This window comes from Pterocles gutturalis, unplaced genomic scaffold, assembly GCF_000699245.1.
Source record: "Pterocles gutturalis isolate BGI_N339 unplaced genomic scaffold, ASM69924v1 scaffold48178, whole genome shotgun sequence".
NCBI classification, from domain to species: domain Eukaryota; kingdom Metazoa; phylum Chordata; class Aves; order Pterocliformes; family Pteroclidae; genus Pterocles; species Pterocles gutturalis.
This window is the reverse complement of record NW_010119796.1, coordinates 13,411-33,590: the sequence shown is the minus strand read 5'-3', so window position 1 is coordinate 33,590 and position 20,180 is coordinate 13,411. Positions and strand designations below refer to the sequence as shown.

The following is a 20,180-nucleotide window of genomic DNA, read 5'->3' as shown; positions in this document are numbered from 1 at the left end:
CTGCAGCTGTTTGTTTCTTGGGACCCAGAAGCCTTGACAACCTCAGCTGACCCTGGAAGGAAACCCTGAAATCCCCCATCAAGCCCATGTGGCCACAGTTCATAGACTTTTCCTGTTGCATCAGAAGACAATAAAATCAGCACATTTCTGCTAAATATCCTGATCTTGCCAAATCTGCTTTTCCCAACACCTCTAAGGATGAAGCCAAACTCATTTTGAGACTTTCTGAGTTGATGAGTTTGGTGAAATAACAGTTTGGAAATTACCTGTGAAGCAGGGTAGTGAGATAACCATCTTTCGATGTGGACAGCGTACCATCCTGGTATCAGGCATTTCTTCTGGAGAGTCTTTGTCTCCGAGGGCGCCCAATGGTCTGATGTAATGACTTCATAAAAATTGAATTTCAGGGCAGCAGGGTCCTCATGGGATCGCTGATGCTAGTGGAAGATATTTAAACACATGTCACAAGGACGCTGAAGATTAAGCCATAATCAAAGAGAAAAAAGGGAAAAAGCAAATTGATCTGGTACTTCTAACTCCCATGAAGAGCAAAAATGTGCGTCCTAAAGGTCTCCTTTCAAATATGCCCTATAATGTTCTTGAGGTGCTTAGTCCAGAGCTTGCAATCGGCTGAGAGCTGATGGACTGCGGCTCCCTCTGTTCTACACCTCTTGCACCCTTCACGCTGGAGCCACGGGCTGGAGATGTATGGGCATATGGCCTCTATCATGCTAGATGATCATTTCTACTTTTAATACATGTCATCGTCTCTGCCGTGAAGAGGTAACTTTCTCCTGGCACCACATCAACTGTTTGGACAATTGAAGGAGTCGGTTTGAAAGGTAGAGGCAAATGTGATGTCCTGAGATGCTGAACCAGCCGTCTGCTGAAAGCAGGGCTGCTGCTTGGCCGAGAGCCATCGGGAGCCATCAGGAGGGCTGCCCTGGCATCGCCAGCCCAGCTGCAGCCCCCGGCAGCCCTTCAGCTCCCCATGAGTGCCACTTCTGCCGGATGAGGGCAAAGTAGGCACAATTTTTTTACTGCTTTGCATCTCACATTGGCATTTGTAAAGGTGCAAATGAAGTACTAAAAAGGGTGGAAATTGCATCCCTAGGCCACATTTTATTCCTTGCAGAGCTCATAATAAGAGTATCAGAAATACTTATTGCAACATTATTCACTTGTGTCTGTTTTATCAGTGATTTTAGTGTTTCCTTTTTCTGTATGACTACACCATATTTTGTATGTATGCTTAAATGTCCCTTTAAAAACCTAGTATGGACTTTGTTATGGAAAGGTGTGGCCTCAGTAAAAGGCAAGAAAGAGCATCCTGGAGTTTCCTAGGAAAACCAACAGGCTTTATTTTGTTTCCAAGGAGAGGAAAAAAAAAAAAAAAACAACAACCAAACTCACCAGACACAGCTCTTTTTAACTCCTCGAAAACTTTAGAAAACACTCTATATGTTTGTACACCACCACATATTGCTCAATTTACAAGCTGGAAGACAGGATGAGGTATCAGATTTTCAGCACTGAGCACTTTGATTTTCTAGCTAGGCTGTGCTCATTTCCCTCGTGCATCTCCCTGAGTGAGGAGCACTGCTTTTCCTCTATGCAGTGTCAGCTATAATTGAGATTAAACTGTTTGTTTACAGCTGGTGGCAGCTCTGCACTGAGACGTTTCATCATTTATGACATTGGTGTCACAGGTGCCAACTGCAAAAGCTGCCATTCAGCATCCTTCCACTTCTACTCAGTGCAAATAAATCCCATTCTTGCTCAAGGACACAAATTCCTAGTGATGTTGGCCATCATCCCCTGCCATTGATTTCGCCATCCGTTTCCTGAAGGCAAGGTCCGTACCTGGTACCAGGAGTATGCCCGGTCAGATGGGTCAATGAGGATGGTGATGATCTTGGCCTTAGGGATGAGGGAAGCAGCTCGTTTAGGGGCTTCCTCAGAGTGGAAATAGTTGGCACTTTTCTCAAAGAGGAGGTCAGTGGTGATGTTGGAAGGAGTGGGGAAGAAATCCATGTACCTGGGAGGTGAAGAAAGTAGTTAGAATTAGCACTATCCCAAAAGGTCATGTCCCTGTGCTTCCCATTTCATGGTAGGGGAAAAGATGAATTTTCAGATGGTTCTCAAGAAGCAAAATTGAATTTCTCAGCTCACACCAGAAGTGGAATAGGGGGAACATATCTTGGCTCTTACATGGTGCTGGTAATAGCTAAAACCTCCATGAAGTCAGGTAATTAGGTTTTTCCACTGATGGATGTGATTTTTGCTAATAAGTTCAGTGTCAAAGGGATCTCTTTCACCAGCTTGGAATGAGTTCAGTTTTAGCTGCAGAAAAAAATGTGAAAAGCTTCAAAATGTCAACCATTTAATTTTGTCATTGTTAAAATATTTCATTGTGGAACAGACAAATCTTTTCTTTGAGATGTTTTCAGAATGTGAGATGTGAATTTTGGCTTTGAATGATCTTTTCAGTTTAAAATTGATCGGAAGTAAAAATAAGTAAAACAAGGTTCAACCTGAAGGGTAAAGAATTCAATTAATTGTTAATTGCTCAGCCTCGTTTGCTCCGCACACTCCCCACGCCGTACGCGGGCAATGAAAACCACTCGAGATTAGTCTGCCCTGTATAGTGTGGTGTTTGTCCTATACTCCAGTTTTCATATGAGGATGAGAGCTGCTGTTCCCTGTGGAAAAGAAAGCCTTTCAAAAATGCTTTTCTGAAGTAAAAATAGTGAAAACAATATTTAACATTGTGATAGGAGTACAGGCTGAAATTCTGTACAGTGGTTTATTTTTCCCCATGAAGAGACAAATCTTTTGGAGAAAAAGAGTATAATTCGGTATAGATACAGTCACAAAAAGACAGAGATGCTATTCAGCATGAAGACAGACATCGTAACTCAGCTGGCTATTGTATTCACTTGTGAAAAATAGAAGAAAATTGTTACTGTAATATCTAAACAAAATTAAGGACTTGATTAAATGTCCCATCATTACAAATTAGTTTCTCTTTCTGTTTGATAATGCCAAGCATAACAACTTCATCCAGTAATTATGAAGATGTCATACATGCCTCCCTAATTGTTCCATTGTGATTTACCACGTATAAATAATGAACAGTTTTTTTGTTATTCTTCTTACCAGTCAATTCCCTTGTGATAGTTGTTTCCGTTGAAGAACTGAACTTCTTCAAATGTTTTTGGACTAGGGAGATTACTGATAATGGAAGGATGCATCAGAAGAAATAAATAAAGTGCTGTTGTTCCTACGACAACAAAAAGAGATGCCATTAGGAAATAGGAAAAACCCTTTAACTTTATTAATTTAAGGAAGGAATTTAAATCAATGCACACGGAGACATACAGGAAAATTAGAAAGATTACCTTTTATAAGAAAGTTGCCTATTGATGAAAGGCATACGTAAACACAAGGGGCTTTCAGAGGGAGCAGCAGGGAATACGTGCAGACTTCTGTGCTCATTAAACTTTCCCCATTTCTAAACTCTTGGTTTCCTCTCTCTGATGCAAGCATGAGATCCCTGTTGATGACATTGCTTGCTTGAGTGCCTATGTAACCAGTGATGGACTTTGGCCTGAACATGTTTGTTTTTCAACTATTTATGTCCCAAAAAGCTTTTCAAAAGTTTTCAGATTGTGGGGTTATGCTTTTGTTGCTCCCAGAATGGCACTTCTATCCTCCGTGTATTTTTCCTGGGAGTCTGCTATTGAGGAATAAAAACCCTTCCTAGGGATCTTGTCTATTTCAATGTCAACAAACCTGTATGCTTTAAAATCCCAGGAACAACACTTTTTTGTTATTTGTTTGACAGTAACAACTAAAAATTATATATGATGGTAAATGAAATTTTGGAAAATGTGTCTTTAAAATTGCTCTTCAATGATTTTATGCTATGCAAATAATCATTGGACTCTGAATCAAGACCTTCTGTCTCTTTGTCAGTGTCATGGAATTTCTATATAATCTTGGGTTAGTCATTTATTTCCATGCCTCAGCATCCACTTTCTGTAATATGTCCCCAATAGTAATAGCTATCTTGGTACTGAGAATATGCATCTTAATTTAAGTATTGCCCTGAGGCACTCAGAGACCCTCAAGGTGGCAAATACATTTATTGTCAATTAGGGTCTCAAACAATATTGAAATAATTTGTCAAAGAACTTAACAGCAAACTTAATACAGGACACCCTGGCAGCTTGAGTTTTTTATGGTAAATGTTTCCATGGCTTTCTGGTGCTTACTCCTATTACTGCTGGACTAAATTCAACACCAAAATTAGATCTATACAGCTGTCACGCACCAGTACGGCGCCCTGGCTGCTGTACAACCCTTTTCATCATTCCCTCTCGAAGGCCTGTGTCAACTGCCTTTGAAAGTGTAAAACCCTCTAACGGAGACCATCAGCGATGCAGTTGGACTCTGTTATTCTCATCTGCAGCCACCCTTCATGCCTGATAAAGCAATCAGTGCATGAGACAGATGTACACAGGGGCTGTCAATGGCCGGGACATGGCTGCTGGTGCTGCTCATCACTGTGTCCCTGGGGACGCGGGAGGTCCTCTGCCTTCACCGCCCATGACAGCCAGCCCAGGGAAGTGTCTGAGCACCACGCCTGTGCTGGCTCAGCCTCTCCTGCGCACCGGGGTGAGCCTGGGGAGAGTTTCACCCCATTCTCAAAATGAACCTGGGGAGGGTGGCAGAAGTGCTGGGCTCTCACTGCAAAGGTGGCTGCACTCTGCAGTGCTGAGCTGAGTCTTCTTCCAAAAAGAAGTCAGCCGAAGGTACCACTAAAATGATCGATACTCATATATTAGAAAACACCTTTTATTAAGTTTTTGATAAGAGAAACATAACTGAAAATAATAAATACACCGTAGTTGAACCTTCCCTACTCAAAGAAATGCTGCATCAGGAAAGAGCAATAATATCCATTACAATAGAGACTGCTGTGAAATTTTGGTGTTATTCTGTTGGAAGACTTGTGGTAGCAGTGACTGGTAGTGGAAAGAGAATGCAATTTTACTGTAAGAACAGTTGTCCCTTTCTGTTGGCAGTGAAGGAGTTACTGTCTGAACCCTGTAGGGATCAGGGCTGCACCACTTCAGTGGCAGGGAGCTGGCTTACGGAAAACACGGACAGATACAAAATTGGGGGCTAGCTTCGGTTACAAATGCATTACTTCTTACCTGTCTTCTGGGGTCCTATCACAAGAAATTTGGGTAGGTGGTCACAAGTTTTGTCTCTGGACCAAATATCCCTGTGCCGTTTATCATCACACGGATTCTGAAGAAGAAAAAAGGCAGTGGGGTACATCACGCTGGGGATTTTCTACATGTTTTCCATGCACACCAGTCTTTGCAGGATCTAAATGTTAAGCACTAACACCAGAGCCTTACACTAGGCTGTAAAATCCCACATTTCCTCGTGAGAATTTGCTCTTGACAGATATTAAGTGGTCGGGTACGGATCCATGAAAGCACTTCCATCGAGCGTTCAGGTACATGGGAACCAAACCCCTGGTTATCCTTCAGGACCGATCCTTACAGGGCTCCCAGAGAAATCAGTAGCACTACACAGCTGTGCAAATCCTGGAAGGATCTGTGTAAAAACCCACACACTGTGAGACTACTGCATTTCCTTCCCTCTGTGAGTCTGGCTCATTTCATAAACTCAGAGTCCACGCGCACATAGGTGCGCACCTATGTGGTGCCTTTGACTAAAATTCAATGTGTTTATAATGGTTTAGCATGACTGAGGCTGAAATTCAGTCATTAGAAAAAAAAATATAAAAAATAAAAGATCAAAACATTGATGTAATCAAGTTTTCATTTGAGGTTAAAATGGAAGCCTCTGTTTGAATAGCTTCAAGGCATTACTTTCTTAGGTGACAAAATGGTTTCAGATGCACAGGACTTAGTGCCAATTTTAATTTACATAAGAACCCAAAAGGAATGACAAAATAGAAACGTGGGATATTATTAATCTCCTTATCTTTCTGCTACCTATGAATGCAAAATAAAAGTGTGTGAACAAAAGACCCCACAGAAAAGGTTGGGATTGACTGTTCTTTAAAACAGTTATCATAGGGATACTGCTTTTGCATAGTATTGGCTGGTAATAGAAGATAGTTTGCTAGTGAATAAAGTTAAAAAAATATAATGGAGAAAATAATTAACTGATGTGAATCACTGCAGCTCTGCTAAACTCAGTGGAAATATTATAGATTTTTACTTCTTTTGCATCTGGGCCAAAAATAATAGGGAAATCTTCTGCTCCTTTTTACCAGCGTAAGCCTGAAATAACTGTGCAGATCTCCATGGTGTCACTCTGGATTTATGCCTGCATAGCTAAAGGCACAATGTGGCACATCGTATTCTGAATAAGAAAGAGCCAGATGTGTGTAACAATGATTAGGAAATTACAGTGTTGAGATTACAAGCAGCACTATTGTGCATTTGAAAGAGAGATAGAAAATAGTCTGTGCAGAAGCCCTTTTCCATTCTTCAAAGAGCTGCTGCCCATTCTGCTGCCTGCGTTTGCTGCTCTGACCCCTCCGGCTCTCCCTTTTCCTTGCTGTTTCTTTGATGAGGGTTCAGAAGGTGGGAAATCCTCCTTGTATTTGCAGTGATCCGATGTTAGTGATTCCCCCTTAAGGGGTGCAATGAATCTTCATTATTTGCCTTGAGATAGCTCTGGCTACTGGCTGCCTCTGTGCATCTTCCCAACAGTGCAATACAATTTATTAATGCAACACAATTAGCTAACACAACGTGATGTATCAACAAAACTCCAGATGGGAGGGACAGGGAGGGAAGGGTTGGAACTCGATGATCTTTAAGGTCCCTTCCAGCCCAAACCATTCTATGATTCTAAGATTTTCTTTCACGTAGTGGCACTCAGGTGCTTTTAACACACCTGAAGCTAACCCATTTCTAGACAAAGCAGTGGTCTCGCTAGAAAATTTAAATCATCTAAGAAGGCATGGAGGAAGAAATAATATATCTGAATGTAAAGCGGGCTTTTTATTTAATTTTGTTTTGCAGGAAAAGATTCTTATCTCAACAAGTGGATTGTAGCTGGAGGAGGAAGAGGATGTGTCGTTACCTGCCAAAGAGGATCTGTCTGCTCCGGGAAGAGCTCGAAGTACTTGTGAGCCAGCTGAACTGGGGGCAGCGTCTGCAGTCTCAGGTTGGTTGAGCTCTTAACGAAGTTGGCCAGGTTCGCAAAGGTGTACAACCCCAAGCGGTCGTTCCCGTAATTAGACAAATGGGTCATGAAGATGCTGATCTGGGAGACAAGAGGAACCCTTCAGTCACAGGACATCGGGAGATGGCAGTGTCTGGCTGGAAGGACAGGCATGGGGGCTCCCAGAAGCTTTGCCAACCCTCTCCCCCCCACCCAAAACCAAAAGAAGATGAAAATGTTAAACCATTCACACTTCCTAACCTCTCTGTGAGGGTCAAATCTCCAAACTTGTCACGTATGCGCCATTTCTTTAAAATCCCCCTTCTTATCTGAAGGGATGCATTCCCTCACGGGCTCCCCATGGACTGCTGTTCAGGAGATGCTTTCAGAGATTTTTCTGTACTTCTGTTTTGATTGCTTTGTACAAATAACATAAAAATTGTTTTTTGTATGCCTCCTGTTTGCTTCACTGTTCCTCATTCCTGGGCAAGCTCCCAGGAGGTGCTGGCTTACACGACCCCCTCGGTTAGGAGTCCCCAGCACCGCGGCAGCCCTGAGAGCAGCTCTGTGCTTCTCAGGCGTGGAGGCAAGGTTTCGTTTCAGAGATGCTATTTACTGGATTAAATTGAAAATCTGGCCAATATGCTGTCTCCTACTAATGCAGGGTTGGCTAGTTTGTTTAAAATGGCATGGCTATAAGTAGGTAAATAAGTTCTGAAATATAAAAATTTCAAGCCTTTGTGGCTTGAATAGCTCAGCTAAATGTCATAACAACATAAATTATTATCAATGACATAAATATGTCATTGATTTCTTCTTAAAGCCAATATAACTTCTGCCTTTTTATCAGCCTTACTATGGTTCTCCTTACATGGCCACTGCTTTGCAGATCTTGTAATTTTTTTCAGAAGGATAAAGAGAATTTGTAAGAATAATGTGAAGAATATATTTCCCAGTATTTCCTTTATATGAGGTGATCAAACTCAGTTTCACGTCTGCAAAGGTCTGGTTTATCTGTAGACTGTCATTATTTAGTTTTATGAATATGCTATCAAACTGGGTGTTGTTACTTGACTGTTTTACTCAGTACTTTGACCTCAGCTAGGGTGAGCGATGACACTGGAATTTGATTACACTGCTGTCAAGAAATAACATAATTGTGGTAACTAAACTGTATATTCTTCTATTTCAGCACCAGCTCTGAAGCTGACAATCAATAATATGCAGCAGATCGCAAAAAAGTACAAATCAACAAACGTGACCATGGCAATTAAACAGAACAGCGTGTCAGCTATGAAATTCACAGGAGACATGAAGAATCCACACAAAGGCAGTATCTTCAGCCTCCTTACACATGAAGCCTTCCTTCATGTGAGGTTTAAAATATCTCCATATAGGAAGGATGTATGAATGGCCGTTATGGAAGTGTCCTGTCAAACCACACTGAACACCTGAGCTCGAGACCAAAATGTAGCCTGAGCCAGGCCCTTGATGGTGAGAGGAAACCCCACTGAACAGCAGGTGTTAGCACATGGAAGATCAGATTCCCAGCATGTAGACAGTGTTTTACGTTCTTGTTTTACGCGGCCAGTTCACGTGCCCCTTGTGAAATCATGGACCTGCTTGCCCTCAGGCTGGTCTGGGCTCAGAAAAGGGACATAGGCTCAGCCCTCCATCTCCTAGCCTTTTTGTACCATATTTCAGTCAGGTAGCCAGTTCATAAAGCCGTGGGAAGGCTTGATGCCTGAAAACTAGCACTGAAATGAGCAATAGCCGGTCTGCTAAGCCACTTGTGCTACCTGTGTTACCCAGCTAGGAAGCAACTCCGTAGGCAGGGATGGGGGTATAAGCAATCCATAGTGTGGGGTCTGAATGCTTGACTATGAAGAGATAGTCATCAGTAGTGAGGACACCTGATCTACAAGTAAATTGTTTGCTTTACAGATAGGTCTCTATGGCCAGGTGAGTCTCTTTCAGATGATTAGGAATGGGAACACAGTTGGGGGCTGATGGTACTGGGTGTGAGCTTATAAAGTGATGTGCAGGCAGCAGGGAGGGGGCTCCAGGAGGTGGGAGAAGAGGTGGCATAGGCACTTTCTTCCTTGCAGAGCTCCAGTAAGAGATCTGGTTCTCCAGTGCACTGGGTGTGTGCTCAGGTCAGTGAGAATTTTTTTTTATTTTTTGCCCTGTGTCTTGAGGACAGCTGGCTGTAGTTTGAACGATGCCTTGCACAAGCCAGGCACAGGGGACAAGGATTAGGCTGCAGTCCTTGGAAGTGTGAAGTGTGAATTAGAGGTGCTGGGAATATCAAGATGTATGTTGACCTTGCTGGGGGGAGGCTGTGGCTGGGAAACCAGGGGGGCTGTACTAGAACCCTGGTCCCTGAGTTAGAGTCCTGGGAACATGTGTCTTGGCTGGGTGGTGATCAGGCTGAAATTCAGGACCTGCATGCCTCAAATGGCTGCAAAATCTCAGGAAGATTATTATCACTGATCCCCCTGTCCTGCTGACTGCAGAGATCTTTCTAAAACAAACCATTGCTAGCATCTGAAGATTAAGTCTACCTTTCAGTATGTTCCTGCTTTGTGGTCTCGGGCTCGAGCTGCTGACAAAAACACCGTGTCTGTAGCACACCATGCTGTTCTGCCTTTCAGAATAACCACAGCATAAAAAGCTTTCCACTTTCACCATCTTGCTCTCCAATGTGGCTCTTCTTTAAGCATCAACCCACAATGTTCAAAAACATGTCCATTAGTTTGTTAAATTATTTATAAGGCTTTTAGTACTTCTATAAGGTGAAGATGGATAGAGCTTAGGAGAAAGTGTCCCCTATGGCCCGTCTGCAGTGTGTTTGTGCTGTGCCCACTTTGTTCCTCAAAAGGTAATTTTTTTTCTTCACTTTCATTCTGTTTTGAGACTCTGTTGAATAAAGACTAGCAACTGTACAAGTATTTGCTGTCAGCTGACTTTGTGTATTTCTGTGCCTATGCATTTTATGACTGGAAGTGTTTGACATAACTTGAGTGAACACTAAAATTGCCCTGAACATTGTTCATGTCTATATGTAGAACCACAGAAACTTGTAAGCAAGGTAGCAAATATTCCTCTCTGTTTTTACAGTCTACTGACCTTCTCCCCGCACCTGCCAAAAAAAAAAAAAACAAAACAAAACAAAAAAAAAACCCCAAAAAAACAACCCAGCACAAATATACCTTTTCTAATTTAGAGTTCAGGCTAAAAATGTGACAAGTGCTTCCTGCAAACTATTTTTAAGTGGTGAAAAGGAAAACACTTATAGGAAATGTTAATAGAGAGTGTAATCTTGTCTCTGAAGTGTTTTTTGATAAGTGCTAAAGGGTCTGTCAATGACATTTAATATTATTGCAGCAAATGAAGTATGCAAGTAAATCTACTTGCTCTTTTCGCTCTTTTACACTTGAATTTGGACAGGATTTTTTTAATGCAAAAAGGTACTTAGAGGAGATGGATATTAGCTTATTTTAAGAGTTTCATTAGGCTGCTGCCCAATCCAAAAGCTCTGATTGATCTCTTTATGGAGTCAAAAGATCTTAGATATCTCTCCTGACTTCTTTTGCTCTATTGATCTTATTTGAAGTGAAAAAAACCCAAATATGGTGCATTATACATGGGATAAAACCATATCTAATTTTTTGCCATCTATATCCAAATCAGTTGAGAGAAAAGGAGACTGGTATTAACTGTTCATGTTTACAGCATGGATGGACACAAAATTGTGTTTTAATGCAGTTACATCAATACACAGCAAATGCAATAGTCTAGAAATGTGCTGAGCTAGCATAATGCTGCTGCGTGCCTTGGGGCTGGTGCTGTGCTACACAACGCCGTGGCACTGCTTTGCTGTGCTGGTTCAGTTCAGAGAAAGGCTTTAGAACCAGCCTCTAGTGCAGGAGTGAGGAAACCAGTGAAAACCAAGGACTGTCCCTCCTCTGGTGCTCTGAGTAAAACTGGTGATTAGAAGAGCCTTGTTTCCATACTTTCTACGACATAAAGTAAGCTACAGCACACAGGCTGGCAATAACCAGCAGGCAGTACTCCATCAAGGTAGGGATCACGCTCTTAGGAGGGAGGCAGGATGCTGCTCTGTGCAACGGTGTTCGAATTCCTGAGTCTGGGGAAAGGGCTCTGGCTGTGATGCATTGCTCTTCAGGTTAAACTAGCACAAGCAATGTGTGTTAAACAAAAGTGTAGGGAGATATTGAGTAAAATCCCTTGCTTTTACTATACAATCTCTAGCCAACGAGATGTGAAACGAGGTCGGTTTTGTGTTACTTTGGTACCGGTTGTGTTCCCCCATAGGTGCCAGCACACAGACACCTTGCAGGACAGCAGTGGTCAAATGATGCTGTAGCTTGTACTGATGCAGGATCTTATTAGCTTTGGCAGTTCATGTCTCCTTCTGTCCCTGTCACTGTGACCAGTCATGTTTTGAGAGGTGCAAAGGGGAAAGAATGCTGAAGGTGTAGGCAGGAAAGCTTCCTTTTTCCTTTCTTCTCTCTTTCTGCCATCCACCCTGTGCTCCAGATCTCAGTTGCTGACTCTCTCTCATACCATGTAAAATGTCCTTCTCAAAATTGCTTTCCCTTTTCTGTAGCCAGCATATTTTTGTTACAGAAGCACTATTTTTTTTTGTTATTTTTTTTTAATCCCCCATTTTATTGTAAGCAGATAAGAAACATCTATGGCTTTTTAGCTATGGCTTTCAAAGCCTTGCACAAAAGAAGAGAATTCTGAGATTTATATTCTTCTGGTAACAAAACTGAGACACAGAGGGATGGTGTCATTTATGAAGAATTAATCATTAAGCTAATGAAAGATAACCTCTGATCCACCCCCATATCTGTTGGTTAGAAACATGAGGGCTGTCTGTGTCCGGAAAAAGAGAACTGCCATCAGGTTCAGTCTGAAGGGGCAGAGCTCGTTATACAAAGAGGTTTTTGCATCTAAGAAAAATGCTGTCCTCAGCTATTAGTTAAAGTCAATGGGTTTTCCCTTAAGCCTGTCCTCTGTTTAGGGAGAGATGAGTTAACATGCATTGCCTCCACCAGGAGCAATGGGTAGGAGCTTTAAGGGCCAAAGTCATTAGGTTGATCTGCCCAATGTATTTGTAATGTAAATGTGTTTATACATAAACACGCGTATTTTAATCTTGCTTTTTGTTGTTCAATGCTGTAACTGTTCAAATTTGTGTAAGACCCAGTGGCCTGGCCGCAGAGGCTGGAGCTGGCTGCAGTGCATGGTGCAACGTCGGCCGCAGGGAGCCTGCTCCTGGGCTGGTCTGCCCTGCCTGCAGTGACCGCTGCAGTGCTCCCAGGAGCATCCTATTTATCTCTGCATTAAGTCATAGAATCATAAAATGGTTAGTGTTGGAAAGGACCTTAAAGATCATCTAGTTCCAACCCCTGCCCTGGGCAGGGACACCTTCAAATGGGAATGAATGGAGAAGTGTGGCCCACAGACTGGAAATTCTGATTTTACTCTTGTAATGGGCTTTTTTCACCCCTGGTTTCTGTTGCCTGCTCTGTATTAACAATTTAGAGATGCCTACAATGTTCTGCAACTTCTCTTGTTAAAAGAAAGGGGTGGGAAGAGGACAATACTCTTAAATTTCTCAGACCACCTGTGCAGTTAATGTGCCATTCTGGTTGGTAAATAATTTTATTTCCATTAGCCTGGGTGGGCAGAGAGGGAGGGAAAAAAAGGTATTTTACACTTCCTCCACCTGACAGAATCCAACAGAAGCTACACTCTGCATCTGGCTATTTACCAGCTCCTCTGCTTCTAAGTCGTAATATTTGGTTAGTGAATTATTAGCAAACCTGAACTGGTCTGACCTGAGACAGCTGAGCATGGGAAGGGCTCTGGAGAAGCCAACAGCGACTCTGAAGTGGCAAGACCAAGGCCTGCTGTATTTCAAAGCAGATCAGATGACTGCCCATTTTTCTTCCCTTTGAGTGCTGGCCTGGCTAATCAAAAAGGCAGCACACCCCAAGCAGAGATATGAGTTGTTTAGAAACTAATGTGAGTACCACCACACCATTTTACTCTCTGTTTCCTGTTTTCAGGGCTTTTAAAAATCAGTTATGTCTAGAAATTATAGATACACAGCATATTCTCTACATGTAATGTTTGTATATGCATGTTTGTGTACCTATTAGTGCAGAATACAGAGGTTTATTTCCTTCTGTAAGTGCAAAACTCAGTATAGCCTTAACTAAAGGCACTCACAACTACAGTATAACATACCTGATGAAATAGTCTATATTTAGAAACTTTTTTATTTCAATGGTTGATTGGCTTGATTTAGTAATATGTGACAATGATTCTCACTCTTTCTGCAGAGCCCAGTAGAAACATTGTGTGAAGCCAATGAAGTCTTACCAATAAGTGCACTCACAGCCATCTCTGCGAGGTGCCGAGTGAAGGCTTTTGGTTTATAACGCAGAGCAGAATGATCTTTAGGTTTAGAAGTTTTACCCTTTACCTCTCCATTAGCAATGTACTTTGCGAAGCACCATGTCTGTAGCTAAGTGCCATATCCCAAAAACATCAGAGGAGTGTCTGTTTCCAGCAGTGTACCTGGGAGTGTGAGTCGGGAGGGGTTTTTACAGCTGTAGACATGCCCTCAGGTGTACTGGTAACTGTGCAGCCTCAGCTATCCTCAGTCTGCCACATCGGCTCGTGTTCACACTCGCCTCCAAACATCTCTGCTGCAACTTTACTACCACTATGCCAGAATAATTTCAGCACCTTGCAGGGTAACTACTGCTGCAAAGTTCACCTCTTATTTTGTCCTGTTTTCCTGCCAGCAGGTTTTTGGGTGAAGGTTTGTTGCCTGTCTCTGGAGGGCATTAGGATGCTAGTCTACTTTAAGGCTGGAAACCATATTTGTCTTTTTTGGGAGGATCATCCCAGACAACTGCAAACTGCTGTAGGTTCTGCAGTGTGGCCATGATTTTGTGAACCTCTCTTTAAAGCTATGGAAATCTATCTGGATTTTCAGACTGGCTAGCAGTAGCCAGGTAACTATAAAAATCCCATCAGCCAGTTAGCTGTGTTTTCAGAGGATTAAATTCCTTAGTCAATGTGACCACCAGGAGAGCAACTATCCTGAAGGTCAAAGGGTAAAGTGACTTCTAAAACTTGGACATAATTGCTTTTAAAACTCTATCCTTCATATATATGCCTTGTTTACTACAGGATTTAGTTATGCTATGCGTGCTTGTCCTTCTGCTGTGGCAAAGCCCTAGAACAGAGGTAGGTCTCAGGTGTGAATCCTGCTCCTCTAAAAGGAATTTGGTCACTGTCTTTCATAACATTTTCCTTTGCTTTTGCATCTCTTAAAATAAAACTTTCAAGAAGGGAAAAATTAATGCATGCAAAATAAACCAGGGGCATAGCTCAACCTTATGCAAAATGAAGACATGTTGGGAAATATATGGTGCAAGCATCTTGTTCTTGTAGAAATGTGGCAGCATATTTACCGCTTTTCTCTGCTCCTCTCTTGCATGAATGTTTCCCAGAAAAATGAATTTTGCTCTTCTGTCTTTCGCCATTGTGCCTCAGAAAATGTTGTATGGTTACTCCAAGAGCAAACTCTCATAATTGGATCTAGATGGCAGCATGTTGTATTTCTGCATGTGTAAATGGGATGTCACGGCTGAGAAATGCAAAACTGTCAAGTGTCCATTTGCTAATACCAAGTAGCTCTATGCTAGGCTGACCACAGAAATACCTCTTTCAATTTTAAGTGTTTAATGTATTTCACGTCCTGACAGCCTCCTATTATGGATTGCAGACTTTTCTTGTACCTTATGAGCCAGAGCCCCATTCACTGACAATGAATCCCAGAACACTTGGGCCCTTAATGCAGCTGTGTGTGCAGCAGCACAAAAAGGAAGCTGGGAGTGCGACTTTTGTGTTGACAAAGCACTAATTTTAATAATGACAAATTGTTTCTCTAGAATTCAGCACTATTCATATTCATGACCCTTTTGCTGCTGAAGCAAAATCATTTATATGCCTGAAAATCACTTTTTTACTTTTTACTCTTTCCACGCTGCACATCTTTTTATATTTTAACACTCTTGACAGGATAATCAAATATTTTCCAGACATGATATCTCTATGGAAAGCAACAAAGGCAGTGTTTGGAAAGAAAAAAAATTTCTTTGATTGAAGGGGAAACAAAAATGTTAAACAGCATTTTATTTCCCGTGACCATATTCATTACAGAGGCTGTATTCCACCCAAAGTGCTCCCAGCAATGGGAGGGGAAGATTTTGTCAATCAATGGTGGTGCATGGCCCTGGGACAACTCTACAAATGCTGTAGTGTATCTGTGTTTTAACATTGCCTATTCAAAGAGCAAAATAATTTCTCATTTACCCAGGAACACTTTCTACTTTTCCATTATTTAGTTGGAATGATTAAATGAATTCTTTGTTATTGACAGAAAAATCCTGTACGTTGTTCCTTTCCCTCTGAGAATAAAGTTGCTATGTTTGTTTTCTATTTTTATTTTTCTAATATCTACCCAAGTCTCACTTCTAAAATAAAGGCTAAATCATGACCACGTTCAAATAGAGCAACTGTTTACCATGTTATATACATCTTTGATATCCCTGACATGTGGGGTCCTAGATGAAGAAAGCTGGTTAGGAATCTCCACTCCATTAATTTTACATATATATATAGTTGGTTTTTTTAAAGCTTGCTATTAAAAAAGTGGGGGTTTTTTTACTCTTAGGTCATGCTTTCAGAGCTTGTGAAAAAAATAAATGCTGCTGTTGATTACTTTATGCAATCAATTCATAGATAAGATACATGAGGGTGGAAAAACTAAATGGATTTTTTTTGTCTCTTCATTTGTCACACTTGCATAAGTGATGAGCAGTACTTCTAACTGCGGTCAAACTTTAATGAATTCTACACAACTGTGGTGCTATTGGTTCCATCTGTGGGCCCTATGAAGTCTAGAGCAATTCACCCCTCCTGTTATAAGGAAATATTTGCATCTTTGAAGTGAAATTCATGATATAGGAATTTTTTGTTTCCATCTGTGTTTTCTCATTCAAAAGACTTCCTTTATAAACTTCCTCTCAGAAGTCTATTCAGTTCAAACTAAAGAACAAAACCAGCTTCAATTTACACAAATGATCCAGATGAGAAGTTTGAGTACTATTGTCTTAAGTCAGATTTGTACACCAACTATTTTTGACAAAATAATAAAATCATCGTCAAAGAAACAGCTCTGAGAAATCTCGGATGGTTTTGGTCTTCAGTTTTCAAAGATGATCAAAGGAGTTTGTCTAAGGAGATAGCTATCAATAACTCATTTCCTTGAGTTGCATGCTCCTTGTTAACTTCTGTCAAGCAAATAAAAAATACTGGTCGAGGCTGAAAACCCCTTTAGTCATAATCCTCTGCAGATAAAAATCAATTATTTTGTGCCAATTAATAGTTTGAGTGTTCCTTGGCATCAGTCTGTGACACCAAATTACATCCCACTCTGGCTCTGTGTACAGAAAATGGTGAAGCTCTCTCTGTTACTGCACTGCAATAACAATAGTGCTCCCTTACTGTTCATAATGTGACAAATACTGTCCTGACAGTACCGCCATCGCAGCAGGAGGGCTGGCCTGAGCTGGAGGGTGAATGACCACCACAGGCCAGCATTGGCCCAAGGTCCTCTGCAATGCCTTTGAGAGGTGTGCCCTGGGCTTGTCTTAACAAGCCTTGTGTTTATCACAGCATGGAAAAATACAAAAATAATTCTAAGAAATACACTGTGCCTCTCCTGTATACATGAGTAAAGTAAGATGTTTGCTTTTGGGTCTGTGGGGGTGACATAATGGCAGCACTGATCATAAACCTACTGGTTAAATGAAGTGCTGGATAGGATATGGGTGAAAATACTTTATCCAGAGTTGTGAATGCATGTATGGGGAGATGACAGGTGGTATCAGAGTGCTCAGGCCAGAGCCACCACCATTGACTAGCCTGCATGCTTTGCTGCTTCTGTCCTCACCAAGTTTTCCCACTGCTTGGCCTTATTTCTAGGGAAAGGTCAGCTTTGCTCTCTATTTGTGTGTGCTTGTTCTGAAAGGCCTGATATCTAATTAAATAAAGACATGGTTTACTACCATGTAGATATTACAGAAAATCCAGGAGGGAACAGTTTTTAGCATAGATTAAATATCTTTGCAGCAAAACTAATTACTCTTTCCAGAATTTCCAAAATATATTATGAGGCCTTTTACTTGTGTGAGTGGAAAATATTCAGAATTATTTTCCTCTTTGACTTTTTATTTAATGGAAATAAACAGCTCTCATTACTTTGAAGAAATCTAAACATGGTGCTTATGTTTTAAGCAACATTAAACCTCAGTTATACAGACCACAGAGGATATGATGATACATAATTAAGAGAATTTGCTCTACCCTTGTAGTACCTGCGTGGCTGTGATTCCTGGATAAGAGGAAGAGACTCTGTTGCTCAGGAATCTGTGTAAACAGCTAGAAAGCATTCAACCAGGGGAGCCAGCAGTGGCCAGGCTGCCAAGTAGCTAATAACAGTGGTAATAAATATTTATGAATGCTGCATTGGAGCTAAGCTGTGTGCTTGACTCCAGTCTCCCTGTGTACACACTGTGGGTCATCTGGGAATGCTCTGTTAATTTTTTTTTTTTTTTTTTGCCTGCAGTGACCTGGGGTTAAATTTTGTCATCCTACAGCTTGGAGATATCCCCTGACTACTCTGGCAGGTTCGGGGGAAGGCAATATTTCTAGGCAGGATGAATCTAGTCCTGAAGTAAACACAGACTTTTTTAAGGTTGGCACACTGACCACCGTAAGAAATACAGCATTTGCTTTAGCCCTGCAGGTGCATAACATATTCCCTGGGGGCATGTCGGTGTTAATATCCATAGAGGATGAGCAGTGTTTCCCAGGTGACAGTTCAATACAACAGGCAGAGATGCAAGCTGCCCTATTCCCTTCAGTAGGACTTCAGTAAGTTCAGTAGTAGCCTGACTTAGTGACAGTGTGTGCGTGGTTTTTTTTTTTTTTTTTTAACTGGTCTTCAGTAACTTTTCTCTTTATTTACCCTTCCAATCAACGAGTTAAAACACAATCCTCTGAGCTGGCTGCAGGGAAATCTGCTACTGGTAAATGATGGTCAAAATGGCTATTAGTTTGGATAAGCATCCAAAAAGGACTGTTTCTCTGACATGTTTCTTTACAGATGTGCTTAAATAAGATCTGATTCTGTGTTTTGAATGAAGGAATGAATTACGTCTGTTGCTGTTAACATGGTACTTCATAGTCTCCAGGTAGAGGAAGGTAACGTCTCTCTGAGCAATACTGATATTCCCTATGAAAATTACTGCCCAGGACCTGCACAGCACACGGAGCTGTAGAGCAAGTGTAAATCGCCTCATTTAAACTGGGGCCTCTTATAAACACTGAATAAGTGTTTTCACAAGGATACTTTCTTTCAAACTGCAAGGAAAGAAATTCCAGGCAAGTTAATATAGATTGGAGACGTGCAGGAAATTTATCATTTGTTTTTATAACTCTTCTACTGTCATGTTGCTATTCTTGCAGTTTTATGAAGAGCTGACTGCTCCGTGTTATAGAGTATGCATAAATGATGATTAATTAATCCATTTTGGTGGCCTACTCTGTGCAAACAAACCTCAGAGTTAATTTAATTCTCCACTCTTGATTTCAGAAGAAAAAAAAATAGAGCATTTTCAGTTCACTAGAGGATATAATATTCTCAAATCAGCCACTTTCCAATTAATTTTGAATGGTGAACACAGCAAGGAAATTTTGTTCTTGTCCATTTACTTCTATTAAGGATTCATTTTCAGTAATCAGGGAATTCTGAGTCAGCTCATTTTTACCTTAAAGGTTTGCTCCTGACACTTTAATAAATTATTGTATGGTGTGTGCTTGAAGGTAACAGATTCTTTTTCTTTTTACTCAATAACCCCCTTGTTGACACATAGTCATTTGTTACTATTTCTGCCATCACCTAACTTGCTGGGAAGTAATTCTGATGAAGTACCAAAACGCATGGTGTGGAGTATTAGCTTTCATAAAGAAGGAAAATGTCATGAAAGAAAGAAGAGATGTGTTATCCTTGAAAGATTTTCTTCATTTTCTGAGTTTGAAGCTAGTTAATTTCTAAATATGCTGCTGAAGGCTTGAGTTTCCATGGGATAATATTTTCCTATACCAGCTCTTTATAGGTGGGGTGGTCGTGTGGGATGGATGAAGGGCAAAAAAGATTCAAAAGCCTGATCAAGGTTGGAGTGGATTTAATCATACACCTGGAGTTGGATGATAAAAGTGGCTTCAGCTTTCAGGTTTGTGTTATAATATTTCTGCCATGTTATCAATGTTTACAGGGCTCCTAGTTACAAAAGGAGATATCTTTAGGGGAAGGGGTGATTGTGCTGTAGGCACAGGCACTACTCTAGTGTGCTAGCTTTCAATACAAATGTACCTTGATTGTATTGAACCTTAGTATGTGCTGCAGCAGGAAGAAAACAAAGTGTTTATGATGCTGAATGCACATAGAAGTATTTTTCTGAATAAAGAAGAGATACTTCCCTCTTCCTCAGGCAAAAGCTAAGGACTTTGTCCTATAGTTATACTGCCTGTACAGGCAGCTCTGGCTGGGGTGTCCCTGGGATGGCAACTGAGTGATCCTCTCTAGGGGGACAAGTGTCTGGCCACTCTCTTGTGCTTCACTCTGATGTTCACTTACAGATGGAAAAAGCTTTACATTGTCCAAGCACGTCAATCTGCTCCTGTACAAAGAAGAATAAGGTCCAAATCTCTCCTTTTTTTCCATTTGATTTGGTATGTTTGTGACCATTAAAACAAATTCTGATTTAGCTGTTTAGTAA

At 41.2% G+C, this 20,180-nt stretch overlaps 1 protein-coding gene across 1 annotated transcript in view; it reads right to left on the bottom strand.

Moving 5' to 3' along the window:
• Positions 1-266: 266 nt before the first annotated feature.
• The window catches only part of LOC104460502 (bifunctional heparan sulfate N-deacetylase/N-sulfotransferase 4-like), a gene marked incomplete at its 3' end in the record, with an annotated part of 31,695 nt that continues 11,781 nt past the window's right edge, over positions 267-20,180 (bottom strand). The window contains exons 4-8 of the mRNA XM_010076670.1: positions 7,141-7,323; positions 5,223-5,319; positions 3,160-3,283; positions 1,864-2,038; positions 267-437 (exon numbers count right to left, since the gene is read on the bottom strand). Of these exons, the coding sequence (XP_010074972.1) occupies positions 267-437; positions 1,864-2,038; positions 3,160-3,283; positions 5,223-5,319; positions 7,141-7,323 (750 nt within the window). The remainder of the gene's footprint in view (positions 438-1,863; positions 2,039-3,159; positions 3,284-5,222; positions 5,320-7,140; positions 7,324-20,180) is intronic.